General features: G+C 37.8%; 2 protein-coding genes across 4 annotated transcripts in view; both read right to left on the bottom strand.

Annotated features, from left to right (window-relative positions):
- Positions 1-200: 200 nt before the first annotated feature.
- On the bottom strand, positions 201-2,567 carry dkk1a (dickkopf WNT signaling pathway inhibitor 1a). Its single transcript, XM_039650656.2, has 4 exons — positions 2,190-2,567; positions 1,874-2,015; positions 1,649-1,795; positions 201-1,100 (listed from the first exon to the last, which is right to left on the bottom strand). Exons 1-4 carry the CDS (start codon positions 2,406-2,408, stop codon positions 850-852), a joined length of 759 nt encoding a protein of 252 aa, XP_039506590.2. The 5' UTR covers positions 2,409-2,567; the 3' UTR covers positions 201-849.
- Positions 2,568-8,419: 5,852 nt separating this feature from the next.
- The window catches only part of prkg1a (protein kinase cGMP-dependent 1a), a 102,953-nt gene continuing 98,299 nt past the window's right edge, over positions 8,420-13,073 (bottom strand). For all 3 annotated transcript variants that reach the window (XM_039650833.2, XM_089117216.1, XM_039650832.2), the window contains one exon: positions 8,420-9,504. In XM_039650833.2, the coding sequence (XP_039506767.2) occupies positions 9,406-9,504 (99 nt within the window). In that variant the 3' untranslated portion in view covers positions 8,420-9,405. The remainder of the gene's footprint in view (positions 9,505-13,073) is intronic.

Raw genomic sequence — 13,073 nt, 5'->3', positions numbered from 1 at the left:
AGTTTTTAAGAGTAATGTTTGTTTTTCTGTATATTCTGTACAATTATGTTTTAAAAAATGTACATCAGTGGACTTTTTTGTTTGTTTGTTTGTAGTAATACAAGTTGAAATTGATATTCTGCGGTGATCAATGATCAACCAGACACGGGCAGCTTTTGTTTTTCCCACTCTACGCATAAAAAATTAGGACACTTTCACATTTACGTTTACATTTATTAATTTAGAAAACGAGTTTTATCCCAAGCAACTTTGCTACACACAATAACATTTTTTTGCTTAGTCGAAGTTTGTGGATGTTGCTGGAAGCGTAACCTGCTGAATAAAGCAAGCAGTGTGTGCCATTATGAAAACACCCATAAGTGGTTTCTTTATGAATTGTAAAAAGTCCATTATTGTTCCATTTATAGATTTTAATCAGACAAATATCTATACACTTTGCTTAAAAAAAAAATAGTACTGTTAACCATCTAGATCACATGACTGGCACATTTACAATATTGTGTGAATCATAAAATGCTACTTTTACAGGATCCATATGCTCAGTGTTAAGTGCAATTTCTGACTACGTATTTACAATACAGTAATTTACTGCAAGAAGAATAAGAAGTTCCTTATAAAGGGAAACAAAAGCAATCTGCCTTTTGTGATGACCCAGGGGAAAAAGTCTTAAATAGCAGAGTGTACAACAGAAACATCTGTGCGGTGCAGTTTCTCTGCATCCGTCCAGGAAATACGATCAGTCCTTTTAATGGCGCATCCTTCCGTGCAATCAGTTTTCCTTTGCCGCCGCTGCATGTGTGTCTGCATGTGTGTGTGTGTGTGTGTGGAGCCGAGAGCGGTTCTGCGGGGTCAGCGTGGTTGGCAGGTGTGGAGGTTTCGGCTTTCCGCTCCGGGTTTCTCTCTCTGGCCTCGGCAGGACAGGCCGGAGCCGCAGTCGCAGCGCTGGAAGATCTCCAGACCGTGAGCCCCTTTCCTCCGGTGGCGCGTGCACACCTGTCCCTCCGTCAGCACGGGCTTACAGATCCGGGACCAGAAGTGTCGGGCGCAGCACAGCCCTCCCAAACAGTCCGAAGACCTCAGACACGTCTCACCCTCGCCACCTGACAGGATAATATACATCACATCAGCATTCACTCCATGTGAGAGCAGCAAGTAGAAGAGGTGGAGGTTTTAAAATCAGATCTAGTTGCAGAGATGAGATGAAACGTTTTGATATGAAGAAACTAGACATGATAAGATTTAAAAAAGAGACGAGATAAGAAGAGACCAGTTTTCTCATCTCGTCCATTCTTTTCTGGTCTCTTCTCATCTCGTCTCTTTTCTGAAATAAAATCCCTAATTGATCTGCCTTGCCTTTTTATCTCATCTTGCCTCCAGTTTTCTCATCTCGCCTGTTCAAGAGACAAGATGATATGAAAAAAGGCATATCTGTGAATGAGAATTTATTTCAGAGGCAAGGATAAAAGATGAGGAGAGGCAAGGTGAAAAGAGAAAACAGAGTCTGAGAAGAGATGAGCCAAGATGAGAAAAGAAAAGGATCCAACTAGATTAAAAAGTCAGATGAATAAAGGAGAATTTCATGAGAAGATAAGAGGATGAGAATAGGAGGAAAGAAGAGAAGAAACAAGAGGGGAGACAGATGCAATACCTCCCAGTGGCTGCTGTTGTTTTGGTAGGATGGTGGTTCTTTTGGGATGTGTAAAGTTCTGCCCACGTGTCACACTTATACTTTGCTCGTCCGTTTTGCCAACCGGTTGACCAGCGACAGCTTCTGCATCCGCAGGTTGACACACACCTGAGAGAAACACATGGGGAAATGAGTCTACAAACCGAGTCTTATGGGTTATACGACGCTCTCTGGTTTGTTTTGTACCGTTGATGCATCGGTTTCCAGCGCAGCACATCCCGTCACGAGCGCAGCGCTTTCTCCGCTTGCGGCACGAGAGACAAACTCCCCGAGAGCCGTTACAAAACTCACCGGGCCCGCACTCGGCATCAGCGGCGCAGTTCGGCGACTGTGGAAGAGCAAATCATAATGATACACTTTATTTAACGCGCTCCTTTAAAAGCACACACATGCCATACAACTCCAAAAGAATTTTAACTAAAAAAAAAAAAATCTCAAAGTCTAAATGTAAACTGAGTCCTGTTAAATCCTCTGTGCGTTGCAGCATCCTGTGAACACGTACCGCCGGAGCGTCGCTGTCTGCGGTGCCGGTCACGCGCGGGCTCGCGCTCACCGCGTCACTCGGACTGGATGCTGCGGGAAGATGCCTGATGGAGTTCCGTAACGCAGGTCCGACTTGAGCATCTGCAGTGATTCCTCCCCAAACCGCGAGATAAACAGTCACAACGGTGAGTAGTGAGAGCATGTTCCTCTTGTTCTTCTCTGCCAGTATGTCACGCATAATGTCCAAACTCCACAGCACTTCATGTGTCTCCAAGAGTTTTATACATGCGGGACTGTTTGTATATTCCCGCCCCTTTTAAATGACTGTAGGCTACTATAAGAGCATCAAACACGCTCTCCACCTCCCCTCTCATCGCCTGCGCAGACGCGCTGTGTGAACTCATCTCTGCGCAGGCGATCCTAGTACTTCTGCCGAGAGGCGCGCAGCATCCCCGGCTCATGCATATTAATGAGCCATGCAGACGCTGCTTAGTACCGACCGATTGCGTAACCTAATGGATAATCGAAAGCCACGCCCTCGCCGTAATAGGGATTGGTGAAATTTCGCTACGTCTTTCGCAATAGTTGTGTGCGTAATTACCGTCGCGCCCCCTCAGAAACAGACTGACAACTCAAAGTGCTTAAAGTGGAATTTGAGGGATATCATTATGCAGACAGTACCTGTCAGCAGACCTTTGTTAACCAGGGCTAGAGGCTTAACCTTATAATTTGTCTGTCAGCACATAAAAATGTGCACATTAATGTTTCGCACGTTTATCTAACTTACGGCAATAAAAACAGATCTTCCTCTTCATTTAAACTAAGTGCATCTTCTGTGGGTGCAAAATACGAGTTTAACTGAATTCAGAACTCACTAAACTTAGGCTACATGCGGTGTTTATTGTAGACAATAAATTAATAATAGACCTACATTAAATTAATAATAGACCTACATTAGTTCAGGACATTTCAGTTATTATCATAACAATTATGTTAAATAGGCTAATGTACATAGGCCTATACCAGTGCAAGTGGAGAAGAAATCAAGAGGAAAACTTTTCATTGAAATAAATTAAAGTGGAATATTTTTTTATATAGGCTAGCTTTAATAAAGACTCTTTATATTTGTTAAGCAACCCGAGTTAGCTACCCGATGTTGGTGTCAACAACATTGTAGAAAACACATACAAATACTTTTCTGATCTATTTATAAATATTAAAGATACAAATCTTCTTCCTATTATTTTTTTCAGCAGTATGTTAATTTAATCGCTTTTTTCCCCGTTATTCGATCTTACAGAGAACTTTGAACAGAGTGACACTTTTATGTTCCTTTTTGTTACATATTTTTCATAGAAATGACATTGACTAAGTGGTTTAAAATTATAACAGACTAATACTGCTCTTCAAATGAATGTTTAGTATTGCTGGTGTTTTTCTGAAATGAAATGGTGAACTGGCGCCCCCTACAGATCATGAGACTTCATTGAGGAAATCATTAAAACATATTAATATATAAACAAGGTTCCGAGTTTTTGAAGGGGCTTCTCTGTATTTCAGCAGCATTTGTTTAGTAGAGGCACTCTGCATGTGACCTTACAGCAGGAATATTCATGTGTATATATCTAAAAGTGTAGATATACACCATTGTAAAAGTGCATCACCATAGGGGGAAAAATAGAAATAAATAAATTCGCAAAACAAAGTATTTTTGCCATGTTATTTAAATTATGAAACTTTCTTTTTCTCCACTACATTGCAAAGCATAATACAAGACTTTTTACCTCCACTTCATTTCAGGAAAAATGCGGTTCCTCATTATTTTAAAAGGACGAAATTAAGATTTTTTTCAGACCCAATAGTGGGGTTTGTGTCTGTTTTGTGAACAAAGATTTTGAGATGATTATTTTCAATCAACTGGTTCACAAATAACATTTAATGGTTAATTTGTGAATTCGATTGATTCAGAATATTAAACTTGAAGCCGTTAAAGCTGCAGTCTGGCATCTTTCCGCTTTGTCGCCATCTCTGTTCGAAATCTGCAATTGCAGTCATTAGCGGAATTATCAACTTTACGCAAGTTGTTCTTCAATACCCTCGACACAGCACAGCACGGATGAACACAATGTTTGAGGAAAGTGTAAGGCTATCAGTTAAATCAAGCTACGGCAAGCAGATTTTGAACACTACCTGGTTATGTATTTCCTCAAATATGTATTTTGGATCATTTTTAACCCCAAAAAAGCTACGGACTGCAGCTTTAACAATTTAGTCAAGTGAACAATACACATTTGATTTGGTCTTGTCTCGCTCAAATGAACCAAGATCTGAAAGTAATATGATATTGTGGGTTGTAGGCTAATGTTGTATTGTCTGTGCATTAAGTGAAGACAATGAACAAATATCCTGCCATGTATGCCGAGTATGAATTTGAAAGGTGATCAGGCCAATCAAAATAAGTATGAGGCGGCGTGACGTGTAACCCCGCCCCATTGTGCAGGCTGCAGCCAGGTGTACTTGAGCCAGATAGAGTACATATGATCTTGAGCTTGATGTGCCTTGATGTTATTTTAGTTGTTGGATCTGTCATTATTGCATCTTTGTTGGTTTTGTTTATTTAGTATCATGTAAGCAGAATTAGTTTTAATAGATAATAATAATAATAATAATAATAATAATAATAATAATAATAATAATAATAATAATAATAATAGACAAAGAGAAAAAAATGTGTTATAATTGAAGGTAGAGGTTTGGGCTAGGATATAGCCCAATATCTGGTTTGGGCTAGTCTGTATATATATATATATATATATATATATATATATATATATTTCCTTTAATTTTTCTGTTGTTTGTCATTTTATGTTGGTGAGGTCATCTAATTTGTGAATCTTGTTTATAGGAATGGGGTAGGAGTTTATAAGATTTTTTTTTCTTCATCCTACTCCTGTTCTTTTTTTGTCATGGAATGTACTTCGTGTTGCATTACCATGAAATGAAATCATTATTTTAGCTACTGCAGTACAATATGTAATATTGTACAATATTGTATCTGCAATTCAACAGAATCTAAGTTGATGTAGAATAATTAGACTTATAATGGAAATCCATGCTTGGTTATGAAGCCTTGGCTTGGCTTTAATTTCTTCTTTATTTTGATTTAGGGGTGAAATATAACCTGCTCATGTTTTTGTGAGGTTCACCTAGTCTACTCATTTAGAAGACCTCTGTATCCAGAGTGACATGCAGTATATCTTATATCTCACACACAGTATATTGCAGTTATCCATCCAGAAACTTTTGGATTTCCGGGCCTGGGCCCTCATTTATAAAATGTTGAGGAGAAACAGTCCTACATTTGAGCCAGGGAAAAGTGTGTTCACCTGCTAAGAACCTGGGACCTCATGTACAAAGACTTGTGTTGAATTCATACTAAACAATTGCGTACGAACAAAGCTGTAAATGTGCATACGCACAAAAAAAAAAAAAAAACAGATGTATGTCTGCGTACGAAGGATCCCACGCATATTCTCTTTGTACATCCCAATTGATGTAAAATTAAGTGCACATGCACAAGCACAACACCCCACCCCACCCAGTCTTCTCCCTCAATTAAATTATTTTAAATATGTTAAGTAGTCCAATTTAGCTAAATAAACCTGCAAGAACATGGCTAAAGCCAGCAAGAAACAAAATTTCACTGAAATGTCTTCTATGTGAATATATGACAAAGTGTAATATTCCTGTGATCAAAGCTGAATTTTCAGCATCATTACTCGTCTTCAGTGTCACACGATCCTTAAGAAATCACTCTTAATATGATGATTTGATGATCAAGAAACATTTATGATTAAATCAGTGTTGAAAACAGCCGTGCTTCTGCTTCATATTTTCATGGAAACCGTGATATATAGCATTTTCAGGATTCTTTAATGAATAAAAACTTAAATCAAACACATATAGTAATCTTATAATCTTTTGTAACATTATAAATGCGTTTACTGGCATTTTTAAACAAATTCAATGTGTCCTTGCTGAATAAAAATATTACGGTAACCCTTTACAATAAGGTTCATTAGTTAACATTAGTTAACTACATTAAGACCTAGACCATTTTTGGAGCACCTGCACCGCTTGTTCTTTTCTTTGTTTTTCTAACCCATTATAGCAGTCAGCATCAAGTGCCATATATCATTTTTATCAGGAGAACTTGAAGTTTTAATCTATCTCATTTAAATAATCAAATTTTACATTTAATTTGTCTTAGAATGGATGAATTTACCAGATTTAAGAAAAACTGCAGCATATTTGTAGTGATTTTTTTTACTCAACTCAAACAAATCCTCCTGAAGTTTGGATTTTTTTCTTTAGAAAGCTGTACTTGGATATTTTACATTTCCAGATGTAATTTTGACTACATGCAACAATCCCTAAGCAAGTTATAGGTATTTATTACAACATTATTATAGGCGATTTTCAGTGAAAAGCATTGTTTCAGTGAAAACAGTGTTTTTCATACTGACAATTTAGATGTGTCCAAAAAAGTTAAGGAAGTAACATAAATAGAAACATTGTAGTAGAACAATGAAGCAAAAAAAAAAAAAAAAAACGTATATATAAATAAAACTTATATATATATATATATATATATATATATATATATATATATATATATATATATATATATATATAAACACAGACATACACACACACACACACACACAAATACCAATCTGGGGATGGGGTGGGACTAAGCATTAACAGTCATTTATGATTGGCTCAGAGGAAAAAAACGCACGGGTTTCTTTGACGAATCAATGCTGATCAAAACTTGATGACGCAATCACATTCACTACGGAGCTTCTGAATGTCCAAACGCGATTAACCTGATATCACAGAAAAGCCGCGAATCTCCTCTTTATGGGACTTTTTAAAGCATACAGATTGAAGCAGCGGTTCAAAAGTTATTTAATATTTAAGAACAACAGTTATTTTTAGCCGCCGGCGGCTGTATAGGTCTTTACATGATGTAGCTACATTTATGTGAACAATACTTCTTCAGGAATATTAATTCCAACATTTACTAATACGTTATTAAAATCAAAGGTTGTATTAGTTAACATTAGTTAATGCACTGTGAACTAACATGAACGCACAATGAACAGCTGTATTTGTATTAACTAACATTGACAAAGATTAATAAACACTGTAACTAATGCATTGCTCATCATTAGTTCATGTTAGTTAATGCATTTACTAATGTTAACTAATGAACCTTATTGTATAGTGTTACCAATATTACTTTCTTTTTTTTTTACCTTTACTGACTGAATTAATGAAGTTTATTTTTGATTCCTAGTTAAGCCAATGCTGCCATTGCTAGACGGGTTTGCACATGCTTTATGTTCTTAATTGCATAATAGAATATTTTAATAAGACTCGTGTGACATAATTTGTAGTTGATTCATTATTTGACATTATTAAGCAATATCTGACAGCTGGTGGTGGTGCGTTAGAACAATTTGTAGTGTAATGTTTGCCACTTCACTTTATTGCCTCTATGCGTCGCCCACGGACAACATTTATGCATTTTTTTGGCAGACGCTTTTATCCAAAGTGAGTGACTAACATTGCATTTCAAGGCACACATTTACATTCTTATCAGTTCTTGCTTTCTCTGGGAATCGAACCCATGACCTTGGCGTTGCAAGCGCCAACACTTAACACATTCTTAAGTTAATTTCACTGTTAGTACATCTGGCCGTGAACGTGAAAACTGGCGTACGCCGTGTTTTTGTGCATACGCAGTGCTGATACATAAGGCCCCTGATGTGGTGCTAAGCACTTTTCCACGCCAAAGACGGTTTTATTTTATATATCTGACCGTTGGTGTGGATTTTAGCGTACTCTAAGATTAAATCTGTACGTTTTATAGATGTCACTACAATCATGCACCTCTAAAAGTGTTGCGTGAGTAGCGTGGCGTTGTGTTGTTGAGAATGAATTTGACCGAGTTGAGTTGTTCTGCCACTGATAGCATCATAGCACACACCGCTTTACAGAACAGTTCACCCAAAAGTTCAAATATCATTTACTCACCCTCACGTCACTTCAACTCACCTATGAAAAGGTGATTCGGGTGAATAAATAGGACACAATTTCTATGTTTGGATCAAAATAATACATTGAACAGAACAAACATTTCAGATGTATAAAAGACAGCCGAAGATCATGTGAGGATACAGGGAGTGTCTAAAACAGTCGCTTTATTGTGTAAAAAAAAAGACCTAGACAGATGGACAGCAGCGGGCCGAAGGGATCGTACTCTGACATGCAGCATGTGGAGCGTAGCAGAATGCCATTGATTTAAGGCACTAATACTGTTCGTGATCTGACACGGCTGAATCTCTGGACAAATCGGGATTATGTTGTACCTGCAGTCGAATTAGTCAGGCCATAAAAGGAAAAGCAATCCCAGGTCCGTTCCTGTTTAAAATCTGGCCGTTCACAGTGGTCAGTACTTACCTCGTCATTATTATAAATCTGAGACAATAAATACAGTACACCATCAATGGAGCTATGAGTTCGAGGCACATCATTTCATGGGATACAGTTTGAGAGACCCAGCGCTGGGCTCAGAATATCATAACCTGTAATGGCCAACCGGCACAACAATAAATTAACAGCAAAGAGAGGCGAGAAGATGCATGTGTGTTTGTAGAGGGTGAAAACTGAGTCTTATGAGTGACGTATTATGATACACTTAAGATAAATGTGAGGAACGCCAGTGTACGTGTGAGTTTTTGGGGGTAGTGATATTATGCTGTTATGTACATGTGCTAAAAGGAATGAGTATTACTTTAAGAGCAACATTCAGGTCTGACGGGACTCCTGCGATGTACAGTGTGGTCTTCTTTAGAGTAGTCTGCACACGGATTGATTGATTGAAAGAGTTTACAGCCAATCAGGGAGAAGAACAAATCACTGAGGTCACAGCCTTTTCCCTAAATGGACTGTCTCCTCAGTTATCTCACAGTAAAGGTGGTTATTAAGGGTCAAAGGTGAACACGCACACAGACACACCTCCGGGTCTTGACAGTCTCTTCATTTCATGATGGAATAATATCCACCTTCCTCTTCTCCCTCAGTCCATTTGGTTGGTCAGCATGTGCATCCCAGGCTGACGTTGTGTGTCTGTGTCTGTGTATGCGTGCACGTGTGTTTGGGCCTGTTTAGAAGTCTGTATCCCAGCCTGAATTATCATCAGGCGGTGGGTCTTCGTTGTCCTCTGGGAAGCTGTCAAAGTTACTGGTGTCCGTGGATGATGTTAGCTGCGTGTGCACAAAAAATGGGAGAATCGGTTAGCTTGCGAGTTATAATAGTCCACATGGACCGAAACAATAGAGTACAATTGAGTTTGCATTGTTTTTGAGTCTCATGCTCACCGAGGCTGGATTTATTTGATCAAAAATACACTAAAACAGCAATATTGTGAAACGTAAATATATTTTAACACCAAACAGTTTGTTATTAATGTTAAAGGGACTTAAATTCAAAAGGGTCGATACACCGTTAAAGGATTAGTTCACTTTTGAAAAAACTTTTGCTGATAATTTACTCACCCCCATGTCATCCAAGATGTCCATGCATGTCTTTCTTTCCTCAGTCGAAAAGAAATTAAGGTTTTTGATGAAAACATTCCAGGATTTTTCTCCATATAATGGACTTCAATGGGAACCAGACGGTCCAAGTTCAAAAAGACAGTTAATAACTGTTTCAGATGCAGCTTCAAATGTCTTTAAACGATATCAGACGATGAATAAGGGTCTTATCATGCGAAACGATCGGTTATTTCAAAACTTATTCCAAAAATGTAACTTTTCTAAGGACAAATGCTAGCCTTGCTCTATTCTGTGAGGCGCGTTTGCAACGTCACGTATTACGTAATTACGTTCAAAAGGTCACGGGCGACGTAGCCGTAAGTACAGAGTCAGTGTTTACAAGTTGAACGCATAGGTTGAACGTGCAAACTAGCTCAAACACCGTTTACAAAAAAAGGAATTAAAAGGAAAAACAACGATGTCGGACGATTTTGATTCTGTACTTCCGGCTACGTCGCCCGTGACCTTTTGAACGTAATTACGTATTACGTGACGTTACAAACGCGCCTCAGAGAATAGAGCAAGGCTAGCATTTGTCCTTAGAAAAGTTACATTTTTGGAATAAGTTTTGAAATAACCGATCGTTTCGCATGATAAGACCCTTATTCATCGTCTGGTGTCGTTTAAAGACATTTGAAGCTGCATCTGAAACTGTTATTAACACTATCTTTTGGACCTTGAACCATCCGGTTCCCATTGAAGTCCATTATATGGAGAAAAATCCTGGAATGTTTTCATCAAAAACCTTAATTTCTTTTCGACTGAGGAAAGAAAGACATGGACATCTTGGATGACATGGGGGTAGGTAAATTATCAGCAAAAGTTTTTTCAAAAGTGAACTACTCCTTTAATCCTTCCAGAATGTATTTACCCTGATTCACCATGGGAAGCCGGGCCTCAAACTAACTTTATGCCACATCTGCCAAAGGCCGTTGACTTCAGAAAATGTATCAGCAAATGCGATTCTTTTTTACCAGCCATGAAAGTTATGACACCAAAATTTTAGATACAAGTGAAAATTCACAATTCTAATTGCGATACCACAGCTAAAACTACCATCCTCATATAAATGTCAAACATTAAGACAAGTAAACAGACAATAATCAAATTACAAGTAATAGCGCAAATAAATACAGCAGAACAAAGACACAAATGAAATAAACAGTGCTTTTAGGTTGATCTAACAGTAGTTTTTTGGTACAGAAATTTAAATTTAATGTAACTCTGCATATAATCTTCACTGTATAAATGTAAAAAAAAGTTGTATAAAAGTTATTAATTCAAGAGGAGTGTGATTTTTTTTTTTTTTTGGTTTTTTTTTTGGTTTTATTAACATTAAAAACACAGACAGCATGAATATTGGGCTTATGTCATTTTAAGACATAAGGCAGATATCCAATATACCCATACTGGTAACACTTTAAAGTAAGGGTACGTGAATTATCATGAATTCATTTGTAAATGAATGCATGAATAATATATTAATATCTCACGAATCATCAGGAACTAACACAAGTTCAATGGTTTTCATTCATGACTTCATGGATGAACAACACCTTAATTAAAACATTAACTAAGATGAGCACATCATCATGAATTATGATTTATTACTGTTTTCTTTGTTCACAGTTATGCCACCATTAATATCACATAGTTCACCAGTGTTTCAAAGGACCTAGTCACCACTTTAGTTGAGGGGCCACAGTACAGACAAAAACGACAAGAATCGGTGTTGCCTACACAGTGTTATCGCCCTGTTGACTTCAATGGGGCATGTTCTAAACCTGCTTTTAGCCTCTTAACGTCCTTGATTTGTCATTACGAGTGTACAGCCATGTGAGTGGTGTTATTAAGAGTGACCACGGTCAATTAGACTGCAGTAGATGTGAAAGATATGAATAAAAATCAAGTTAAATCAGCCAGCTCACATACCTGTTTTCGGTCGAAGCCTGTGAACTCGACGATCGACTACTGTGGGCTTTGACCGAAAAAAGGATGTTGTTTTCTAAACAACATAATGCCTTCGTGGAGTATTTGTAAGGATAAAATATTGTTCCATATTTCACCAATATGATATTCCAGTATCAACTGAGACTTCATTTGCTTTCATTTGAGGATGCCTGGAAAAGTGCCTTGACACTTGTCCTTGGCTCTAGGTAAATGGAATGTCAAGTCACCATAATTTATATAATATAAATGGCTGGCGCTTTATACAATACAGATTGTTTCAAAGCAGCTTTACAGTGATAACAGGAAAATGATGCATTTCAGCTACTGTAGAGTCAGCAGTGGTGAGAAACGCAAACTCCATCAGGTGACAGAATGATAAAATATCATTTTCCACCATCTTATAAGTGACACAGTGGACGATCTACTTATCTTTAGTCTACTAAAATGCTGATGATGAAAGCACCCGACATAGCATAAATCGTTATTCGTCCTGTAGGCTAGTTGTGAGATAGTATATAATTATGCTCAATCTGATACTGCCAGAAATGCAGCTGCTTGCATTCTATTGTAATTAAAGTGAATGCATTTGTTTGCATATTAAATGATAATGTTCACATTGCATGATCAACGTTAGCCAGCTGATGATGACTCGCACTCGATTCAAGCTTTTTTTATACTTGACCGCAACATCTGCTAGCGTCCTGTTGCCGATGGTAATATATTCACCAACATTGTTCAGCATGTATAGCAAATTTCAGTCCAAAAATACTAAGAGCTGCTGCAAGCTCCATTGATGCGATACAAAACAGAATGCCTAATTCACTTCAACGAATGCATGTGCCAGCAATGTATCCTCCTCATAGCAACTACACTGTCTGCTTGCCCCTGCTGTATAAACGCAATATACACTAGCTGCTAATATGTTTAGTAATTCACTCTAAGCATTAAAACAGGATTGTTAACATGACACATGATTTTAAGCCTTGTGTATGATTACTTCATAGGGAATTATTAAGGCAGACCACGCAATAATGCATAGTGATATAGCATAAGAAAGACCGTTCACTTATCTTAGATGTTGAATTTCAGAGGAATTCTGAAAGTGCACTGCAACTGCTGCTACAGCAAATACTGACCAAGTATTTGAGGGTTGAGCAGCAAGCTCATTGGCTACTGATACAGCAAGAACCAATCAGCTGTGCCCTATAGAGAATGATGTGATTGCAAGTTCATTGAATTAGGACCTATCAGCCTGCATCATCTAGTGGTTCATGACAGAACTCTGTATA

This window comes from Pimephales promelas, chromosome 11 (genome assembly GCF_988280905.1).
Source record: "Pimephales promelas chromosome 11, fPimPro1.hap1.1, whole genome shotgun sequence".
Lineage (NCBI taxonomy): Eukaryota > Metazoa > Chordata > Actinopteri > Cypriniformes > Leuciscidae > Pimephales > Pimephales promelas.
Note: the sequence above shows the minus strand (reverse complement) of the source record. Positions and strands in the feature narration are given on the sequence as shown.